Below are 23,867 nucleotides of genomic sequence, written 5' to 3'. Positions count from 1 at the left end.
AGTTGTCTACTCTTTTACATTATGTAATAATTGCAAAGTGTGTGCAATTTTGTATTTTTTTATTTTTTGATATTTTTGGGATTTAGAAGTATTCTTCCTCATTTGCGGTTTCTTCATCATTGTTGCAGAGGTAATCCCTCAACCTTTTGGAAAAAGAATTCTAAAAAGAGAAAATCATATGTCTTTACAAATGTGGCTTTACATTGCTGTGACTCTGAATGTACATCACCGTTTATTTTAATCTACATTGTTGCTTAACTTTCAATTTAATAAAAAGGGACCGAGGCAATGCAGATACCTTTGGAGGGTCAAGTTGTCTATCGATTTTATCTAAAATCTTTAGGAGAAACTGTCCGCTCCTACCACCTGAAACTGTCTTATTTGGGGGATATCTTGGGCACGTTTCACAGCTGCGTTATGGCCTACGTCAATCTACCTGACCGCTAGGAAAGACACCTCAAGCATGAATGAAAAGTGATGAAAGGAGAGTCGGATCAGGGAGAGCAACTGCCAAGGTCGCTCCCTGGTCTGGCGAGACCTTTTGATTGGTGGTCTTGAAGACATTTTTCTTTTCAACCAGACATTTTTTTAGTAGTGAAATTTTGTTGTAATTGGGAGGCCCCGTCTATGTCCTCCTGCCTATTTTATAGTAAAGCTGATGATCCATAATGGCAGAAAGTAAACCATCCATTTGCAGAGGAAGTATCGGAGCATGGCGATATGGATGAATGAACAGCAAAGGTCTTTCATTTGGGGGGCTCGCCTTGTGCTCAGTTTTTTTAAATTTTGCTCATGGATGGAAGAGAAAGTACAAACTTCAGGTCATAGCTGGTACACGGCCGGCAATTTTTTTTGTCTTTCTGTTTTATTCTTGTTTTCATTTCCATGAGGTTTTATATTGTCCTATATGGTCTTTCTTGTCATTGCATTGTCTTTCTTAATTTTTTCTTTAAGCTGTGTTTAACTTGTTCCCTCATTCCCTATTCCCTATTCCCTATATAGTGAACTCTACAATGGAACACTATTATTTAAGGATAAGTATATGGGGAAGTCGGGCATTCATTTTGCGCAGTCCATCGACTTGATGTGAATTAGTCGAACAAGCTGACACCTAATGAATGTCACCTCATGATAGTTAATTTCCATAGGAACTAGGGGTGTAATGGTACACTGAACTCACGGTTTGGTTCATACGTCGGTTCAGACATCACGGTTCGTACGAGTTCGGTACAATGAAATAAAAAACAAAAATGCAGAAGGCAAGTTTCTATTGTGCATGCCTCAGGAAGTACCACCTAGTGTCATACAGTCTCTCCCCTGAGCTAGCTGCAACAGCCTGAGCTGTGTAATCTAAGATGTAAACAGTAAACAACAAGTACCCCACATGATCTCCAGACTTCATCCGTAACTTGTAAATAAAATAAGACAATCAGTTATAAAACTGAAAATGCAGCATGTCTTATTTATGAAAGTGCAAAGTACACAGAATGGCACCAACAGTACCCCTATGGTGGTGGGGGGGTTGCAGTATAATAATGGCGCATTTCTATTGGAGGGTGCGGGTCGTTTCGGTGCGGCTTGGCGCCGCTCAGTTACGGCTTGCATTTTCCGGTTTAACCCCCCCACACGTTATGGTGGGGGGGGATTAAAACCGGATGCCGATACCCGCGGCAGCTATGTTAGCATTGTGACCTCATAGCATCCCGACATAGTGTAGCCTGCTAATAAATCCAAGGAAAAAGAAGAACGCGCACAATGAACCAAGATCCACAATGTAGGATGTCCAAGATGGACGGCAAACTTTTGTGCAACATTTTCTTCAATAAACTAATCTTTCGCCGTTGTCCAGAAATAGCTTGCGGATAATGTGTTTGTTTGTTATTAACCCCCAGTCTCACGGAAGTGAGATTCTGACGACCAATCAACAGACGGCGTGTGTTGCTTGAACTTGCCGACACCCTTTCACCCTTTCAGTCTCAGTACTCCAACGGAGGAGTACAGCGAGACGAGTACGGCTCAATACGGCTCAGTCCGGGTCGCGCCCACTTTTAGCGATTTTTTTTTTTTTTTTGTGTTCCATTTGAACACATCAATCATAATAATGAGCCGATCTGAACAGATAATATTTTGACACTGTTTGCGCCTTATTTTAAGCTAACTAGCTCTATGTCCTGCCGATTTTAATACGGATTTAAAAACTGGATAACTATTGTTAACTGACGGGACTTTCTACACCGTCCGGTTGTGTGATTGCTGCTACTGCTGCTTTGAACTCCGAACCCGTCTGCAAACCGTCTGCAGCAGCTGACAGAGTTTTCGGTTGGACTAGAGGGATAAGGAGTTGAAGGAGTTTTTTTAACCCGAAGACAGTGAAGGTCCATCACTTTTATATAGGCCTACAGTCCAGTGTTAAGATATTACCAAAATACAAGCTGTGGTCGCTCACACTAAAGCTACCGCAACCACCGCAGGAATATCGTTAAATTGTGAACGTTTAAGAGATATTGTTCAGTATGTTGGTGAGTGTCAAAATCACCATTCACCAGGAAAAAAAGTGACGAGATACCTTCAGATTAAGTCTACGTGTGCTCTGTTTGTAGAGTAACATCAGCACTGCAGAATCTGTGCCCAACTGTTTCTGGGGGAGCAGAATGTCTGCCCGATTAGCCTCGTCAATCAGCATGGGTGACGAGTGAATTTCAAAACCAGTTTGCCGTCTCTTTTTCCATGGATCTGTCACCCCGCATCTCCGTTTTCCACATGCCTGCTGCTCACCAAAACTTTGCTGTGCACTCCATTAGAGTAGTTAACGTTATGGATATGATTTGGATTGGTTATGTTGATGTTAACAGAACATTTTGCTGTGATATTGCTGACCAATCGGACACACAGGGCCCTATTTTAACGGTCTGAAACGCAAGTGGGAAGCGCAAAGCGCAAGTAGCTTTGTGGGCGGTTCTACGGCGCTATCGCTATTTTACAGGCGGATAAATGACGCTTGCGCCGCGGCGCAAGTGTCAAAAGGGTTGGTCTGAAGCAGCCTAATTAAACGTAGGTGTGGTTTGGGCGTAACGTGCAACAAACCAATGAGAGTGCCAGCTCCCATCCCCTTTAAGAGCCATGAGCGCATTTGAATCGGACGAGTTGATATTTGGACAGCGCGTCTGCAGTCTCCGATGAGACAGATGCACATGAATTTCAAACTGCAAATGGCTTAGTTTATTGCCAAATAATATGGCCTAATTCACACATGGAATAAGGGGTTTTCTCCCACAACTTCAGAAATACTGAGTCCTCAAATAAATTTCGGCAAAGAAAACGTATGATAGGCTATAACATATGATATGCGGTAACTGTGGTTCTATTTAATGATATACGCAATACATTATAAACATTGTTTCTTATCAGTATTGTATGCTATCCTAATATGCATGTGTCCCCGCGGTAATAGACATTGCCATTGATTGTATTATGCGTTACGTGTTGTGTTTGCCCAAGTGAAGGAGTTCAAGTACCTCGGGGTCTTGTTCGCAAGTGAGGGAACTATGGAGCGTGAGATTGGCCGAAGAATCGGAGCAGCGGGGGCGGTATTGCGTTCGCTTTACCGCACCGTTGTTACGAAAAGAGAGCTGAGCCGCAAGGCAAAGCTCTCGATCTACCGGTCGATCTTCGTTCCTATCCTCACCTATGGTCATGAGGGTTGGGTGATGACCGAAAGGACGAGATCGCGGGTACAAGCGGCCGAGATTAGTTTTCTCAGAAGGGTGGCTGGCGTCTCCCTTAGGGATAGGGTGAGAAACTCAGCCATCCGTGAGGAACTCGGATTAGAGCCGCTGCTCCTTTACTTAGAAAGGAGTGAGCTGAGGTGGTTCGGGCATCTGGTAACGATGCCCACTGGGCGCCTTCCTTGGGAGGTGTTTCAGGCACGTCCAGTGGGAAGGAGACCTCGGGGAAGACCCAGGACTAGGTGGAGAGATTATATCTCAACACTGGCCTGGGAACGCCTCAGGATCCCCCCGTCAGAGCTGGTCAATGTGGCCCGGGAAAGGGAAGTCTGGGGCCCCCTGCTTGAGCTGCTCCCCCCGCGACTCGACCCCGGATAAACGGACGAAGATGAGATGATGATGAGAGTGTTTAGTTTGCGTGTGTTTAAACAGAGCACACACGCGCGCCCGCATTCATTCATTCTTTTTAACACTCACTCGCGGTAAAACAATGTTTTTCACGATCAAATAGGCCTACTCATCAATCCTAAAAGTTATGGGCATGTAGGCCTACACGATGTCTGTGTCAAGAAAATATGCGTTTGCTGTACGGTGTTTGCAGATGCATTGATTTAAAAGTACAACTTATTACCGCTGCATCAGCTGTTCTTTCCCAAATAATTTACCAAGAATGTGCGGCTAGGTAGATGGGAGAAGCAAAGTGTATGCGCGAGGTGCACAAGCAATCCGTATGCATGGCATGCGCATGTATGCATGCGCCCTTAAAATAGCATCTGAACAACGCGCAACTGACTTTAAACCAGGTATTTCCTTGTCAGTAGCGCAATGGTATTCAGAGACGGCAAAATACCGTTTGCGCCAGAACACACCTCCTCCTTCCGCCGAACCGCCCCTTGGGGCGCATGATCAATCCCTAATTTACCGGCGAGTGGCGCTGGTGGGAAAAGAACGCTCTGCGCCAGTTGTAAACTAGCAACGACACATGCGCCAGTGACTAAGTCACTTGCGCCGGATGCAAGATAGGGCCCACAGACTTTTGGAAAGGGAGCCATAGTTTGATATAGACCTTGAAATTTAATTTTAGATAAAAATACAAATAAAGTCACCCTAGGGCTGGGCGATATGGCGATATCATACCGTGGACGATATGAAAGTGTCTACCGGGAGAGATTTGGCCATATCGTTTATACCGAGAGAGAAAAAAAAAAAAGAATTATATTGCACTGCACTGACTGAAGCAAGGCAGGTGTGAGACTCACCTGTTAACTTGAAAAAAAATCTCATTTGTATTGAAGAAACAGTTCTATTTTTACCACCAGCTATTTGCACATAACTTTATTTTATGAGTGTATAATTAGTATTTAAAATATTTGTGTGATGCTGTGATTTTTATTTTATATTACACTGCACTGACTGACAGCCAGGCAGGTGTGAAGCACACCTTTAAAAAAAAATGTTATTTGTATTGAAAAAACAATTCAATGTTTACAAGATGTTTGCACTATATGACACTGCAGTTAATGACAGATTGTTCGCTACTTACTCCTTTGTAAGCATGGAAATTCAAGTTCAAAATAAAAGAAAAACCTGATCAAATGTGAAGTATGGTTATTTTAGGCCATTTATTATTTTAATTTACTTCAAAAATACCATATCGTGATATATATCCATATCGTGATATAAAATTACTCATATCGTGATACAAGATTTTGTCCATATCGCCCAGCCCTAAGTCACCCTATTTTTGTGTTTGTCCACATAACTAACTATATTGCTTGAGGCTGACGTAACCCCTTCCTCCAGCAGCCCCTCTGTCAAATGGACCGTATATCTAGAATAAACATGATTGGACAATATGGAAATAGTGACGATCGCCCAACCTCATCTATATATTTTATAATAATACACAATTGGAGGAAATTAATACTAATATACAATATTTTTTTGCATTCCTCTCTCCATCATGCGAAGGACATTGATAATATCCAGTGTTTTGCAGTGAAATGTAAACTATAAATATTTTGAAAGAGGCAGAGCACTCTTTTCTGAAACAAAGTTAGTTAGAGTTGCTTATTATCGACATATCGGCATTTCCTCCCCAGTTGCTCGCTAGAAGCTTTGCTGAGTTATGCTTGGATTAATAATCAAAAAGGCCTGACTGAACTAGCCAGAGGGGCTGTTTAATTACCAAACTGAAGGATTTGTACAAGTGAAATAGAATCTGCAACCCAAAAAGGTCAAAACCTAAATGCAAGGGTATACAGATAGGAATGCGGAAACAGGGCTAAAATTAACACCCGTCACTGGGAGGTAGATTTAACTATATGCTAAGAATTTACACATTAAAACAATTGCTTTTGTGGTCGATTTTTCCACTCTGGCTTTCTACAACTACATTTTGGACCTTCTCTGTGTTTTCAAGGAGCCATGCTGGCAAGCTCGATTGAAAACCCTTTTACATACCAGCAAACCAAAATGCTATGTTGACAAGCATGCGCCGACACCCCAGACATCGTCCTTCAATGAGCTCGCAGTTGCTTTACAAGGTCCAGTTCAGGGGCTAGTGCTAAAGATGTTACCCTCTGCATTCCTCCAAGGCAACATGTGGAGACATGACCCAATTGTCATACATCCATACACACATGCATTTAGAAAACAGCCCTTTGACAGCCCATTTCTTCAACAATGGTAATGAGTCGTTAATTTGCAGAGGTCAAAGGTAAAGGGTGGTCCTAAGGGAAAAGAAGGCTATCCTTTTAGTGATGTGAACTGAAGTGAAAAATTGAGGATGAATAGGGAAAGGGTTGTCAAGGGGGAAAACCGTGTTTGGGATTTGCAGGGGCTATATTTTGAGGGGAAGCAATTAGTAAAATAGGACAGTGAGGCATGTAGGCTCATTCAAAATTCATTCTCCCTACGGTTGTATTTAATTGAGAAAAAATAAATACAGTCAGTTATCAGAATAAATAGATTAAATAAGTTAGACAAATATACAAGAGCTTCACTGAATGACAATGAAAGCTTTGATAGTTAGGGTTAGGGTTAGGCTAACCCTATAAATACAGTATGGATAGAAAAACAATATTCCCATTGAACGGTATTAAATTATAATTCTGAAATGGATTTTCTGCTGACTAAGACCAACAAGTGTTCAAAAACCGGATATACTGAAGAACTTAATAGCAACCATTATTTTTATCTGTCAATAATGATACAAATGTAAGGAAAACTCTTAGGGAAGAAAGTAGGGATGTAATGATTCACTGATGCGCATCGATCTCCAATTTTAATGTGTACTAGGGATGGGCACAGTTATTCGAATAGCTGTAGCGGATTTTTTAACAATGTTGCCTAAAGTTAATTAAATATATTCATTAGCTGTATCAATTACATAGTGTTCATTAAACGTGTATACTAATGCCATTTAAAACTTGGATGGCGGTAACCTCTGTTCCAGTGGAGAGTCTATTCCACGGCAGGCTTGATCGTAAATCTGAGCACGCCTGTTAATTTAACTGGAAACGTTTTATACATACTGTATTTCCGTCTTGCACATAATATGTTTCTGTTGATGTTCTGTTATATGTGCATCATGTGTAATGCGAGGCAGGCCCATGCGCTGCAAGTGAAGTTCTGTTGATATCCAAGCCCACCAGTACTTTTTTGCTGTTGTTCAGTTTGTTCCTTAAATTTACATTAATCTAATTTCAGTTTGTGCCCCAAGTATGCAATACTGTTCATTCATATTCTTGTCAAAAATGATGGTTTCATTTCAACTCGTTTCGATTCAGCATACTGATTGATTGTTTTTTTCCTTAAAAAATGCTCAATAAATTGGATTTGATTTCCTTATTTATTTGACTAATAGATGGAAAAATAATACATTTGTTTTAGTGAAGGTAAGGCCAGATCACGGAAGAACTTCAGGCTACATTATGAGTAGGGGTGTAACGGTACACAACAGTCACGGTTCGGTACGTACCTCGGTTTTGAAGTCACGGTACGGTACAGGACGGTTCGGTTCATAGTTATGGTGAAAAAACTGATTGCTTGACAGAACGAACATAAGTTTAATTAGTAACGAATTAAACACAACAGTTTTAGCTGTCAGTATGAAACATACAAATAAAATGTGTAACCCTAACATAAAATTAATGAAAAATCCAGTGTTAATGCTCAGTCTAGGCTCTTTAAGCTGGTATGTAAACAAAGAGTATGTAAACTTTAAGGGTTTAAAGAAGATATTCCTGCAGCTCTCTAAAGCTCTGAAGTTCTCATAAATATAAATATCAATCAATAAATAAAAGTGCAACTGCAGCCTTATCTTAAATTACAGCTTATGTATTTTATAATCTATTGGTGTTTTCATTGCCTCTCGTAGGTCAGAGGCAATGAAAACACCAATAGACCTGGTGATGGCATTTGCCCGTTCTGAATTCCCAGACAGGTGTAGGGGTTGATTAAATAGTGTAGGGAGCTGGGTTTGAACGGTTTGAACAACTTTTTTTTAATTTCGCAGCGGTGACAGTAACACCTGGATGGTGCTGTCACGTTAAAATTGTACGGGGGGCGAAAATTTTGTGCATGTTCGATGTGTTTCCATTTGCATAGACGATCGCTGTTGAACAATGTCTGCACACAGCTTTCGACTTTCGATCCAAAGTTCTCCCACACTTGGGATTTAAATGACAGGGGGGCATCTTCAAGCTCCGGTTTTCTGTTGTCGCTCGCCATGCAGTTCGCTCTAAGTTCGCTAGTAGACATCAATCCACACAAAGTCGCGATCGCACTCTGCTACTGCTACTACGCGGAGTTCGCGCACGTGCGAGCCGAGCCTAACAAGGCTAAACGGTCCGGGGGGAACTCCGACTTCAAGTTTTAAGTTCCGCACCGCAAAACAAGCCTTTACATTCGCCATATTAACGCTATGTACGCCACATTTACGGACCGCGGTACACCTCTGTAACCACACCGAAGTGCCTGTACCGTGACGGTTCGGTTCAAATACGTGTACCGTTACAACCCTAATTATGAGTGCGCTACACTTTTTCTTTTTTTTTGTAGTTTGGTTAACCGGTTACTCAAATGTATTTTTATTGAATATTCTAATATTGATATGCCTTCAAATGCCGATCCCTAATGTTTACCATGCAAGTTGGTTGATTGCCAGAACCACAATTGATCAATATTTAGCATTTAGCGGTGCAAATTGCTGTCTCCCTACTAATTGCTGACTCACTAATATTTTCAAGGAATACATTTGTCTTTCTGTTTTCTACCTTCCAAAAAGCATCCCATGATGACTGCTATTTTAATAAAATAACTTTACAAATGGAATATGGATTTAACTAAACTTCTCTAATGAGTCATTCCTAATGAAACAAATGTTTCAAGCATTGTTTAAGGTCTGATTTTAGCAAGTTTAGATAAAATGAATTATTGCTATAGTTAAAAGCAGCAGATTAAACTATTCAAGATTACACAAAGGAAAATAATGGGTTAAAGTCTGATTGTTCACATTTTGGCTATTGCCACTGTAATTGCATATTTCAGACTTTGTCCCCTCCACACTACGCAAGCTGGGCCTGATAAAATCTAATCAGTTTGATAACATCTTTTCCTCCCGACTCAACAGGGGGCGGCCATATTGCGATTTTTGAGACCCCCCAGTGCATGACAATCAGAGTCGACTTCAGCCCCAATCACCCCTGAATCAAGCTCAAAAGGAGAGATGCAAAGCCCTGGAAGAGAGTGATAAAGCTGAGTACTTTAACTCAACATACTTGGTTGTGTTGATATTCAAAAGACGCAAAAAAGCCACCCCTTTGGCTATATACACTCAAGTTTCCTGCAATTTCAAGTAAAAGCTAACCTTATAAGCCCTGAAAACAGATACAAACGGACTTACTTACCCTCAGCAAAGGAATGTATCAATGTCTTTAACAGAGTAAATTAAGTAAACATACAACTCACATGCTGTACGTTTGTAGGAGATAAATGCTAGAGGGAACACAAATCAGGACCCAACGATTGTCTCTTGTGAATAGGAAACAATTTCTTTGGGTTAAATTCAGTCTAGCCAAAAAAGTGTGAAGCCGAACAGATGAATGTAAAGATAATGGTCGCATTAACAAGGAGGAACAGGGATGGAGATAGGGGGGGGGATCTCCGTCTTTGACTGGACACAGTACAAGTTCTGTCCTTATAAAACACTCCATCTAGCGTGCATAGTTTAATTTTGAGCGGCGCACCCTCTTAGATCATGCTATATCTAAAAGATGAACCACTGTGCGTTATTAAGCCACCATTTGTCCGGATGTATCCTGCCCTAACAGATTGTGTGGGGTTTACGGTGGCCAACGGTAATTGGATGATGCCAGACGGGTCTATGGGTTAGGTTAGGCTCAGCCAATTGAATTGTAAGCACTATACAACAATGGAATTACTGCAACCTGGCCTAGAACCAGACTCGTATTATCTGTGTATTTGCGTTAGGATATATGTACAGCAGAAATAACAATTGTAATGTTCAATTTAACATTCATCTTACATTAGCTGTAATGGACAAATGAAGAATCAACTAAACAACAAGATAAAGGATGTATGTTGTCTCAACTGAGCATTGTGTGGTGTCCTTGTGTACACAAAGAGACCATGGGAAATCTCGCTCCTGATAATAAAGTGAATAGTAACGTCCCCCTGCTGACTCTCGGTTTAAGCCTGTATGCGGAGAAGACCAATATAACCGAGCATAGACTTAAAAAAGAGGGGGAGAAAGGCAGCTCGCCCGGGGCTAGTTGGCTCGTAAAAATTCCACCCAAGCAATCATTCCTTCAGTTGCGTTTCTGTTAAATATGTTAAAATTATTCACATTTGGGTAACAATTCCTTCTCCCATTCGATTTTTCTCTGATTTGAGATGTTTCATGATTGATGAATGTGAGTGCCAGAATCAGATACTAGTTCAGTTAGGAAATGGAAGAGTGGAGCAGACGTCTGGTGCGTCTTCTCCACCGTGGTTCATGTGCAACCATGTGTCGACATTTTGTTTAAGGCACTTTCTCGTGTCCTTTGTGCCTATGCATAGGTCGTCTCCTTTTTGCCCAAAACAAACACTCATTTACAGCAAGCGTTGAAAGAATGCAAGGCCCCACTGACACCCCACTAACATCTGTTGTCTGTAACTCAACTTAAATATACTACTACTATGCACTATACACTATACTATCTTAACCAGACATAAAGCACACAACTGATAATGCTTTCATTGACATATACATTTGGTCTCAATACTCAAGGTATGCTATCTTGTTCATTGTAAAGATGTGTGCAACTATTTTATATACACCCAGGGTTTTCATCATTCAAAAACAGGTGAAAGTCCTTTTTTTCTGGGAAAGATCTTGGGAGAATTATACTGTTGTAGGAGGTTGTTAATTATTCATTTGGGCGAACTGGAAACAGACATCCACCTATAGATTAACTACAGGCCTATAGGCATGCATAGGGTAACTACGTATGAAGGAGAACAGGATATATGATGTAGCCACTACCAATGTGTTAAAACTTTCTTTCCTTCACTATATAGCCCCAATCAAAATATAATGAAAAGTTAGTCATGTTTACGTTTTGTGACGCTGAGAAATACATTTATTCCCGTCAATATGGTGCTGCTTTTTTTTTTATTATATCTCAATACAATATGTCAGAAAGGCATAAAGAAACTCTTGTTTGGCTTCGTATGGGCTCTCTGTGGCCCACACTCCACTGGTTATGTGCTTGCTATATTACGTAATGTGCCGCGTTGTATATAGCACAATAAAGGAGTACCATGAGAGAGTGTCTGCATGTGTTGGGGTGCATATATCGGAGGAGTACACAATCTTACCCACAACTCGCCCTTTCTGCTCCAGTCTGCGTGTATCTGCGGGCATGCCGCGCGCGGTGCAGTGGACGGGGGCGTGTGAGTCTGGTAGTGGCCCGAGCTTTGTTCTGCCACTGCCCGCGCTGTCGGCCGCCTTGCTAGCGGGCATCGGGCACCCATTTTCGAGGGCAACACCTCCATTCTCCCGCGACTGGAGCTGCAGTTTAAGTTGCTTGTTCTCCTGTTCTTTGACAACAGTTTCCAGTAACATAGAATTGAGACTCGACCCCACAGTCTTGCTTATTTCCTGGACTGCGAGTTGCACCACTTGCTCCAAGACAGGCTCGAGTTGTCCTTGGAAGAAAGAAATGTACAAGGACCCGTTCATGATTGCGTCCCGTTCGCGTTGAGAGCTCTTTCATTCTTCTTTTGCGCCCCCGCTTCCTTTTAAGAAAATTGAACACAAATTAAACAAAGTCGGCTCTCCAGCAATTGAAACGCACGGCGGACTGCCTCCTCTATCACTATGCGTCGTGTATACGCCATAGAAGGCTGGTGCACACCCCTTCAGACGCTACCGTAGGACGTCTTGCTGAAGCGCAAAAATATTTTCCCCGTGCTAAATGGTATCAGCAGCACACATGCCGTGCTTCCCCATCCACGCCATTTTGCTTATGAGAGCTATAACCAAACCCTGATACAAAGATGGAGCACACACAATCAAATATACGGCATTTTGAATGCGGGCATATTTTCACACCCTACGTGGCTAGCAAATCACTGTAGGTGCATTGATTGAGTCAGTCAAAATCCATTAATCAAATTATTCATAATTAATCGACTCACAGACCATTGTATTAATTAATTGTACGTATCCTATCATCAATTAATATTAGAATGTAAGCCAACGGAAAACGTCTGTTATATCTTTCAATGCAACACTGATCTTGTTATAGGATCTTATTTTCTATAGGCTAAGTTACAACATAACTTAAGTTAAAAGTATTTAGGCCTGCAGGTAGCACAACTGGTTCTTATTCCTTCATGAATTACGCGTTTTTCTCTACAAGTGTCCCTTTCTGTTGCATGTTGTCCATTCATAGGAAAAAACGTCATTAGAAATAAGAAAGATTGCTCATGTCCTTATGTCTAAGTTGAACAGGGCATTAATCACGTATAGGCCTATTCCCGTTGTTAAATTGGCTTCATTGGCGTTGTACCTGTATGACTACTTCGCGTAATTAAAATAAAGATTCATCTAATAACTGTCAATTAGCCTACGACTGCCTTGGAATAAGGAGTTGAACACTCAAGTCCTTCGACTCAAATTATGTAGCCCTTGACCGAAAAAAACACAGCTTGATAACTCAGTGTTAACACGATACGGCCTAACTGAAGCGTTACAATCCGTTATTTGTTCCACTTAAAGTTAAGTACAAACTCGTTTACCTGGGTAAACGTGTTTCTGCCAACTAAATCCCAATGGTGGGTTTTTCTGTGTTCATAAACAGTAGCCTACCTGGTATAGCAACATCTGGTATAGCCAGCCAGACGACAACAGACATGCTATGGATAGCCTATATGATTTTAAACGCCGCCCTCTACCCTATACAAACGCGCGCATACATGCCCGCGCGCACCCACATGGAAACATAATAGCCTGCACACGCACATGCAGACGTATGCACGTATAAAATGCGTATTAGGTAGATAGCCTACATACATAGCTACATACACCTACCTACATATCTATATACCTAAATAATTAAATAAATACATACATACATACATACATACATACATACATACATACATACATACATACATACATACATACATACATACATACATACATACATACAAACATACAAACAAACAAACAAACAAACAAACAAACAAACAAACAAACAAACATACATACATAAAAATATACAATGGCCTACATATGTACAGGATATATACAGGCAGCTATCTGCAGTAGGCAACACTAGTCTGTACAGACCTACGCGCTGCATACAAAGCATACTTTATACATATAGGCCTAAACATAGTTCACTCATATATCACGCATTGGCAAGGCGGGATACATGTGCAATAGCCTCTCCCAACACTTTCCATAAAACGTACCGCAGCGACGGGGCACTCCCCCTGAAACGTTCGCATTTAGTGTCTGTTATACGGTAACCAGCGTCAAACACACTGGATGTCTGTCGCTCGTTGCGTGCCTTCTCTTTGTTGTACGGGGCTCATCTCGAGACCGAGGTGCCCCAGTTCGATCAGACCCCGCGGCGGATTGTGTGTAGTGTGGACCGCACGGTATGACAGAATCGACCCATTTGGTTGTTTAGAAAACCAACCTGGCTGTCAGCGGGACACATTCTCTGATGCGTTTCACAAAACACCTGCATCCTGATACAATGAGTTATAATAATAAATATTATTATAATAAAACAATAAAATAATAGTTGGACCCAGTGGGACCCCGTGGACAGTTTTATTGCACATGTGCGCCCTAACTGCTGTGGCTGAAGCAATAGGCTTATGTCGCTTTTATTGGCGATACATAGAATGCGATAACTTTCCAAGATCACAGTTCTTTCAAAGAATAAGTAGGTAGAGAAACAGGAAGGGAAAAAAGAATAGGAAATTATACCTTGACACTACATACTTATTCTATATACTCAGTCAATCAGCTAATCCTTATGTTCATGCCCTACACATTAACTACCCGTTTAGGATACATTTTAACTATCACCGGGGGGGGTGTCCAGAGGGGTTCTAGGGTGGCATATGCCTCAAATTCCCCCCAAAAAACTATTTGTATTAGCTATCGCAACTAAATCTGTCAGTTTTTAGGATTTTAAGAGTTGTGAACAGTAAGCAGTTGTGTTACAATACTACACAATATATTTTTTGCATGTAGGCCTAATCTTTTGTACGGTACTAGACAGATTATCAGATCCTCTCATTCTTTCTTTCTTTCTTTCTTTCTCTCTCTCTCGCTCTCTCTCTGTCTCTCTCTCTATCTCTTTTCCTCTTTCCCTCTTGCTCGGTTTGTGTGTAGTTCAAGTGTGCTGGTTCATTCTTTATTCTACAGAAGCCGGTATTCAATTTGTTTTGTAAAGCTAAAAACACTTTGCTAGCATGTCTCTGCTTGATAGAAACCCAGGTAAGGCCAAAGGAATCTCAGCTTTTGTACTCTACAGCTGTGTGTATGATAATTATTGTTTATAGGATGGAACCTAGCACCTCCATATGTTGTAGCTGTTGCAAATATTCTGAATTAAGACAGCTCAAATCATTGTATTTTTTTATAAATGGAAAGTAAATAAATGCATAGATAGATGTTGAAAGAGGAAGATTTATTAAAGTAATAACATAGTTTTCTTAAAAATATGGCTTTGTAAATGATCCGGTACTCACTGCCAGGTCGAATGGCTTGATGGGGTCGAAGAAGGTCATGGGCGGGGGGTGTGGGGAAGGTGCAGTAGGTGGATGATTGTTTTGCCACCACTGGTGCCTCAAATAAATGATAATTCCATCAAGATATATTTGGGGTTTTCCCCAACATAAACTTAAACGTAACTTAACTTAACTTAAACTTCAAACTAATGAAGCATTTTTTTTTTGTCATATTATAGAAAGTATTATAATCTAATCAATTATAATACTTCCTATGCTTAAAACTTATATACCTCCTAATAGATAGATTCCTTATAGTTACAGCGTGAGGTGACCATATAGTGGGAGTTTTTTTGTTCCAAAATAAAAAATATAAATAATTGCGCTAACAGGAGTTTGGAAAGAAAGATACTCATTAGTGTGTACTAACTGCCTTTTGCTACTCCTCCCACATTTCTTGCCCAATCGACACCAAACTTTGCACACGACATCTTCAGAAGCACACGAAATGAAATTATCGAAAACTATTTTGATCCGACCGTCGACGACGAAACGGCAGCGTTTTGAATATTTGTTGCTTAGCTACGTTTTACGTCGAAAATCAAAAATCCAAAGAAAAAACAAAATTAGACATCTGATTGAGTCCTATAAGGGGGCGCTATAAATTAGGAAATTGTATATCTTATAATTGGCCAAAGGAATGTTCTTCAAACTCAAGGGAAACCATCTAGGGGCCAACCCGAGTCTATATAATAAATATGGCCAAGAATTATTAATGTGGGCGGGAGTTATTTGGAAAAGGAAAATTCTCTTCGGAAAGTTTCGCCAGAAGGGGGCGCCATAAACGAGGAAATTGTATATCTCCTAATTAGCCAATGGAATGTTCTGAAAACGCGTTTGGGGCTATAACTCCCACACCGAACCTCCCACAGTCAAAAACGTTATACACATAGATTCACTGGAGTCAGCTGCATCTTTTTGCATAGGCCACGCCCATTTGCGTCTATATAATTTATTCGCAAAATGGCGAAAACCGCTAAACTGCCTTTTCGCTATTCCTCGCACATTTCTTGCCCGATCGACACCAAACTTTGCGCACGACATCTTCAGATGCACACAAAAAGAAATCAGCAAAACTATTTTGATCCGACCATCGTTGACGAAACGGTAGCGTTTTGAATATATGTTTCACGTTGCAAATCAGTAAAAAACTATTTTGATCCAACCGTCGACGACGAAACGGTAGCGGAAAATGCGTTTGGGGCCGAAACTCCCACACCAAACCTCTCACAGTCAAAACCTTTATATCCACATGTTCACGGTAGCGTTTTGAATACATCCTTCGCGTTGTGCCGGCGAAATGCACATCGCTTGGACCCCTGGATAACTGCTTGCAGTTCTAGTTATTATTATTATTTTTAATTGTGTACACAATCGGTTGCCGATCTCATCGTTTATTGGATGGATGAAAAAAACGAAACAATGAATAACCCAACAAAGTTAAGTCTATCCGAGGGAAAACCTGCAATAGGTTGGGAGCTGGCTTGGACCACATATCAAAGTAGCACATTGTATTATGCTAGATCGATAATAGATCATTTAAGTACATAACTGAACAAAATATCTAACATAGATCTAGTCGTTTTTAGATTTTTTATTGCAGAGATTTTTCATCATTCCTTCAAACCACCAACTCAGTAAAATACCATCTTGGCAGCAATTGAGGCCTCCTGACTGGCAGCAGCAGCAGGCTTTTGTCAGCACATTCTGTGGTTAGACAGAGAATCACTGAAGCAGATTCCACGACTGCTTGTCAATCAAACACTATTATTTTTCAAACATATTAAACATAAACATAATTAAGATGAATAACATTAAACAATTTGAAGATTATAAAGCATTGCTATTTGTCTTTAAAGCTAATACAAACATTTCTGAACACTGCCTTCTGCTGGCAAGTTATATGTCACTTAACCCAATACGCTTTTACCAAACCCAATAAGCTTCCAGTAAATATGAAACTCTACCATGCACACCCATGAACTAAGTTTTTACAATGTTGACCCTAACAGTCAACTCACCATAGAAAATATGGTTCCCCTCAAAACTCAAAAAACCTGGATCAATTTCCTGTGTGGCGTTGCTCAAAAGCATAAGCATTCCTGTTACCAGGGTTAGGGCTTCCATTTCCTGTCCGCCTTGACGTTACGAGTTCCAATCTAACTGTCCATTCCCTTGTAGTGCAGTGCAATTGCTGTCTATGAGGGAAAGAGTGACAGCGAGAGAGAGAGAGAGAGAGAGAGAGAGAGAGAGAGAAAGAGAGAGAGAGAGAGAGAGAGAGAGAGAGAGAGAGAGAGAGAGAGAGAGAGAGTTAGTACAGTGGAAATGCTGTGGTAAAGATAAGAATATTGGATTATCCCAAAATATAGATGGGTCGGAGGGGGGGGGGTTTGGTTATATTGCATTCGTCTTTCTAAAGGAAGAGGAGCTTATGATGAATGAATTCAGCATGATAGCCAATTCTGCATCTCCAGCAGATAAGCAGATGCCAAACTAATATTACATGGATCTCTGTCGGTCTATGATACGCCATGAAACCCCTTTGGCCCAACGATGCAAGTTATTCCTGAATGAAAGCCCAGCATTCATTAACAAGTGTAAACAGGGACAACATGGTAGTAAAGAGTTTGTTGATGAACACCATAGATAGACTGACTAAATAGGCCAGCCTTCTGTGTGTACGCTGCAGTCTCACCATGGCTATTTTAGGACCTTCAAGTCTTGCATGGCAACATATAAGAGAAACAGGTGGATAAAGGAGGGTTTAAACACAGGTGGTTATCGGTAGGCAGGCGGACTAACTTTCTCCTGAACTTAAGTTGACGTCATTCGTGGACTAGGAAATTGAAAGATTTAGTCTGTCAACATACCAGCGGGAGAGGCCTTATTTAGTTTGTTAGAGCGTTCTATTTGTTGTATTAAAGTCTGCTTTCTCCCTACCTCATCACATTCAGTGGGTTTATTGATCCAAGATGCTAATGACATTGGTATCCTTGGCAGGCCTTTATCAGTAGTCCTTCAGGAAGAATTCCGTGATCCTTCACCATGAAGGGGTGCGTTGATCTATGATACGAATGGGAAAGGCAAAGTTATCAAAGGATAGGAGAAAGGCAGCTCGCTCAAAGAGGCCTTTAGTAATACAGGGAGGCCGAGGACATTGGGGTACACCCTCCTGAAACCCTTTCAACTGGGAGTCCAACAGCCTGTAACCACTTTTCAACCTGTGGGGCATGTACCTCTGGTGGATCGTGAAAGTACTGCAGGTGGTATGGGTTCTAGTCTTGAAAAATACACATTCATAATATTAGGACAATTATTGTAGATAAATGAAAATAAATATTTTATACATATTATTCAGTACGCAGTAACATCACTTCCTTAAATTTCATTGCTCTTAATTTCAAACCAATAATAGGTAGCGGATTTTTGGCAGAAGTGCTCTTCGGAATTAAACAGTGAAAACAGAAAACACGCATTGAAGCACGGCATTGTTTCATTTGGAGTGTGCAGCTCTAAATCTGGATCCACTGTGTGTTCATCTGTATTTCAGATGTAAATTTCTCTTCTGCTGCCTTCCATCATATTTCTACTGTTACATTTGTCTTGGATTAATTTAGTGGCGATGGAACATGTTTTCAATGATGCTCTGTGCTCTGTTTTTGAAGTGCTGTATGTTTTGACCCTTGCAGCAGCTGTCTGCTCTTATGTTTGAAGTGGATGTCTTTGTGTTTGTTTTGTATTTCACACATATTGCACAATATGGCAGAGTTTTGTATTGCTGATATATTACTATATACATTCTATTTTTACCGAATCCTTTGTGATCCCCAATAGATAATGAAGCACAACATCAGTGGAGCAAGGGATTGACTTGTGATGTCTGTTGGCCATCCAACTCATGAATCAATTATCGAATGATCAAATTATTGAATTGTCTCCATAATTCAAACACTGGAGCACAACGCAGAGTGTGAGGCTGCACATTCCCCCACCGTCATATGTCATCAAGCACTGTCTCAGACGCTGGATGTGGACCTTCAGTGATGTTTGGAACTAATCTGGGCGAGGCATTATTTGTTACCTTTTCAATAGTAACTAAGGGACTTATAGGGAATTGAGATACACTTCTTTAGAGACCAGGTATAGGGGGTCAGGCATCTTGCCCAAGGATGCCTGTAGGTAGAATGTGACATGGGGATTCTAACCCAGTGTCTTTGGCGCTTGGAGTCAAACCCCCCAGGATCCTGCCACTATCCTGCGCCTGATTCTATATTCAAGCTGGTTTTACAACCATCTCGAGGACCAACGATTATTATTTTGATAATGTGTTACCGTTATGACATAAACATTCTCCAATAGTAGTAAAATGAAAGCAAAATCAATCGTAATCTCTTAACTGTGATGTTGATCATGGAAGAATGTCCTTATGCATCTCATTTATCGTTTTCGGTACATCAATCAATAGTCCAAAGTAAATATGTCCCCAACAACAAAGGACGACTGCAGCTGTCTGGCCCAGGTGCTGCTAAGTATTTCTTTCCAGCGCGGGTAGAAACTGCACATGATGTTAGTTTTGTCTTGCTCGGCAGAATCAGTGCCAAGTATCAATTAATTTGGAAAATTGGAAATGTAAATTCTTTCTTGGTCTCAGTGACGCCTTGATGCATCTCCAACTAACTGGTGGATTGGTTTCCAGCCAGTTTTTATCGAGTGCGTTAGAAAAAAAGGAGAGTATTTTGTGAATAAGCAGCTTAGGGTGAGGTCTGCACTAGATCATTATATCAAAAATTGCACTTTGCAGCCCACACAACAAATTGGGCAAAAAGAACGAGACAAATGTGTATCGAGATAGATCTAATTTGACCTGTATTGATTAGTGAAATCATTTTACGATTAAGATGTCCTGTCCGTCTTCTGAAACAGCAGTTTTAAAAGCAAAATAATCCTCCTATTTTTTTTACGATTAAGATATCCTATCTGTCTTCTGAAACAGCAGTTTTAAAAGCAAGACAATCCTCCTATTTTTCAGAATGCCTCCCATCAGCCGAATGCATAGACGGCCGATGGGAGGATGAGAACCGAACTCCTTCATGGACATCACCTCCAATCCCCTATGTGACTATTTGGCAGACTAGATAAGCATCTTTAGCTACAGGCCCCATAGGAGAACTTTCGACCTGACGCAAGAAGACTCTTTCTAACTCCTCGAGCTGGCTGCATGGGATGATCAGAGACAGAATGAGGGATGTTAACATGCTGTTCATGCTGTCCTTAATGTACGTAAAAAGAAATCAGCTGTACGACGTAAAAACATTACATGTCACTGTATAATTCAACCCTTAAGGGTTGAATAAGGTCATGGCTTTGGTTGACATTTTAGGTGACCTTGCTTATTATTTTAACTTACTTTATCATTATTATTACCAAATTACTAAATTACCTTGCTAATCTCATCTCATCGTACTAATCTATGAACATGTTTATGTTTGCATGCTTTGCCTCCTGAGTTAACCTTTTCTTATCCAACTCTACTCTTTTTGTTATTTTTATAATATTCGAGTCCTTCTCTTTTTCTCTCACTCTAATGTACATTGGCTGCATACAACAGATCTGTATCACTGCTCTCTGTCTGTCTGACTGTGTGTGTGTGTGTGTGTGTGTGTGTGTGTGTGTGTGTGTGTGTGTGTGTGTGTGTGTGTGTGTGTGTGTGTGTGTGTGTGTGTGTGTGTGTGTGTGTGTGTGTGTGTGTGTGTGTTTGTGTGTCAGGTGCGTGTGTGTGTGTGTGTGTGTGTGTGTGTGTGTGTGTCTGTGTGTGTGTGTGTGTGTGTGTGTGTGTGTGTGTGTGTGTGTGTGTGTGTGTGTGTGTGTGTGTGTGTGTGTGTGTGTGTGTGTGTGTGTGTGTGTGTGTGTTCGAGTGCATGCACGTATGTGGTCATAAAAATGTGTGTGCCTGAGCGCCTGAGTGTGTGTGTGTGTGTGTGTGTGTGTGTGTGTGTGTGTGTGTGTGTGTGTTTTGTGTGTCTATCTAGATGCTTTCTCTTAAATAGGACAATCTATTCTTCTCAGGCACATTTCTTTATCACCTGTTGGTTTCTGCCAAGGCCCCCAGAGGCCCGGACCACCAAGAGAACCCAATACGTTCTATAAATAATATACTATAAATATTAGTTGTTGCGCTTTAGCCAGAAGATGAATATCATATATCCTGGTGAATCCTGTTAAACTTAGAGATAGAGTGAGGAAATGGAAGACTGCAATCAGGACGAATGAAAGACAACCGCAAAGAACCATCTTATAAAAAAATGTTGGTGATCAATTGGAGTTGAATTGAATTATTGTTATAAAATAGAAGAATACTTTTTGTTTTAATACTACAAGAATATGTACGTATAAACACAAGGGTGGCCGTTTTTTCCCCCCAATTTCTATAAACACAGCTTGTGCTTGATGAGACACTATCTGAACAACAAATGACAAAGCAGTGTGTAAGTGGAGTCACCCTCCTGCTGGCTGGTTTCCCGTCCTACCCTATAGTTTCTGTCCCTGTGTCAGTGAGTTCAGGTTATAATGCAAATTGTTGTTTACATTGTTGTATCATTGTAGATCGGACACGGCCCAGGCAGTTGCATCACCAGGCTGTATTTGGCGCTATAGCCCCGGATATTATTTAATCAGCCCTGAATATAATTTTGAGGTGAAGAAAATGTATTATATATTTATTGGTATATTTACTGGTTACCATGGAATGCATTAATTACATTCAGTCTAGAAGTGATGAAAGGATTCTAGTCACTAATAGTAGTAAGTTATTTAGAAAGAAACCCCATGAATTCCAGGGACATCTTAAAATAAAGTAGTCCTTATAGATAGTCCTTCTGGCAAGAGAAAAACTGATAGGAACATAACCTGTTTACCACCTCAAGTGAATTAACCTATTCTATCCCCAGTCAGATCCATATATATATAAATTAGTGGTGGGCCGTTATCGGCGTTTAACGGCTGCGTTAACGCAAAACTTTTTTCGCGCGATAAAGAAAATATCGCCGTTATCTATTTTCAAACACTTCCTTGTTCGGACCCATCACGTGACTGAACTAACCAATCAGAAGCTAGAATTTAGACTTCTAGAATTTTAGAGAGGTAAACGTGAGGGAATCTGAGCAGGGCCGGATCTACCATTAGGGCACACGGCACTGTGCCCAGGGGCCCCAACCATTCCCAGCCAGTGGGGGGGCACCACACGAAATAAATTTTTATGAATGTTTGTACTCTTAAAATAGTTATACATGGTATTATTAAATAGGGTATTCATTTAAAATTCATTATTAAAACGAATGTCATAAGAACAGCAATATAATGATTCTGAACAATATAGTGGCCTAATGTGACAGTTAACCCCCCTCCCATAACCTGTCAATTGAGCCAGTCCACCTATGGTGAAAAAAAAAAAACACGGTAGAGATGAAAAATTTATGAAAAATTGACAGTCACAGACATGATGAGACATCAACTGAGTGGTTTCGCTTTTTTCCTGATTTTTTTCGGGGAGGGGGGGGGCCTTCAGACATTTGTGCCCAGGGGCCTATGATTTGTTAATCCGGCCCTGAATCAGAGAGGCAGATTCAACAGAATATCCTGACTGTGTTAAATATGTAAACATGTAAATATGTAATAATTGTGTAACAAAAATATGTAAATGATTAACTGACTAAAAATTGTTGGTACATTTCTAGCAAATTAACTCCAATATAAATTATATTAATTTATTCTACAACTTTCAAATATTTAACTTCTAAACCTTACATTATTATGGATTATTACACGGCTCTTCTCAATGCTGTAGACTCCATTCACTTGCATGGGCCTTCCAAACGTTCAGCTGTCAATTATTTTTGTTTATGCTCCGTTCACTTGCATGGGCACTTCACAACTTCCGGCGGTGAATTATATTTGATAAATCAGCATTGGCCAGTATAATTGACCGCTGTCAAGGTAAACAAACAGATTTTTTGCCGTTTGCCATTTTAATCTAGATTAATCTAGATTAATTTTGGAATTAATCTACATTAAAAAAAATAATCTATGCCCACCACTAATATAAATATACATCTACATATATATGGCGTATTTTGTTAATTTAGGTTTAGCATTGTGAAAAAATTCACCCTCCACCACCTGCTGATTGGATATTTTTTAACACAGTTTTCCCTCTTGGCCAGAGGGCTCTTCAGCCAATGATGGCAAAGGGGCAGTGGTCTGGCCCATGGTCACCGTTCTTTGCAAGTGCCCGGGCAAAGCCCTCGTCTGACTGCAACAGTGTGTGCAAACTGCAAACACACCATTATTCTGTTGATATGAGGGACGATCCGCTTCTTTGATTAAAGAAGGAATGCAGAATATTTGTCCTCAGCCGTTAAAGTGTATATTTTATAATGTGGAAGGTCAACTCCATCCGGCAGAAGGCGTTTTGGCAGCAGCCCAGGGAACGGTTGCTGATGAGGCATGGTAAATCATCCGTGCACGTTTGACCTTGTACTTATAAAATATAAAAATACAAGAACATCCTGATGCCGAACCTACCATGACAGACTGGCTAGATAAATTTAAGTTTGCACGTTAATAAACATGATAAATCTTACATTGTGTGTGTGTGTGTGTGTGTGTGTGTGTGTGTGTGTGTGTGTGTGTGTGTGTGTGTGTGTGTGTGTGTGTGTGTGTGTGTGTGTGTGTGTGTGTGTGTGTGTGTGTGTGTGTGTGTGTGTGTGTGTGTGTGTGTGTATTTATCTGTGGGGATGTGGATATATGTGTGCGTCGGGG

At 40.7% G+C, this 23,867-nt stretch overlaps 2 protein-coding genes across 2 annotated transcripts in view; one reads left to right on the top strand and one right to left on the bottom strand.

Annotated features, from left to right (window-relative positions):
- si:dkeyp-113d7.10 (uncharacterized) overlaps positions 1-13,144 on the bottom strand; it is a 32,517-nt gene extending 19,373 nt beyond the window's left edge. Inside the window, exons 1-2 of the mRNA XM_056606024.1 lie at positions 13,108-13,144; positions 11,613-12,032 (exon numbers count right to left, since the gene is read on the bottom strand). Of these exons, the coding sequence (XP_056461999.1) occupies positions 11,613-11,976 (364 nt within the window). The 5' untranslated portion in view covers positions 11,977-12,032; positions 13,108-13,144. The remainder of the gene's footprint in view (positions 1-11,612; positions 12,033-13,107) is intronic.
- Positions 13,145-14,732: 1,588 nt separating this feature from the next.
- Positions 14,733-23,867, top strand: part of stx1b (syntaxin 1B) — a 27,494-nt gene continuing 18,359 nt past the window's right edge. The window contains exon 1 of the mRNA XM_056606012.1: positions 14,733-14,757. Within this exon, the coding sequence (XP_056461987.1) occupies positions 14,733-14,757 (25 nt within the window). The remainder of the gene's footprint in view (positions 14,758-23,867) is intronic.

The sequence above is a fragment of the Gadus chalcogrammus genome, chromosome 2, assembly GCF_026213295.1.
Source record: "Gadus chalcogrammus isolate NIFS_2021 chromosome 2, NIFS_Gcha_1.0, whole genome shotgun sequence".
NCBI classification, from domain to species: Eukaryota; Metazoa; Chordata; class Actinopteri; order Gadiformes; family Gadidae; genus Gadus; species Gadus chalcogrammus.
Note: the sequence above shows the minus strand (reverse complement) of the source record. Positions and strands in the feature narration are given on the sequence as shown.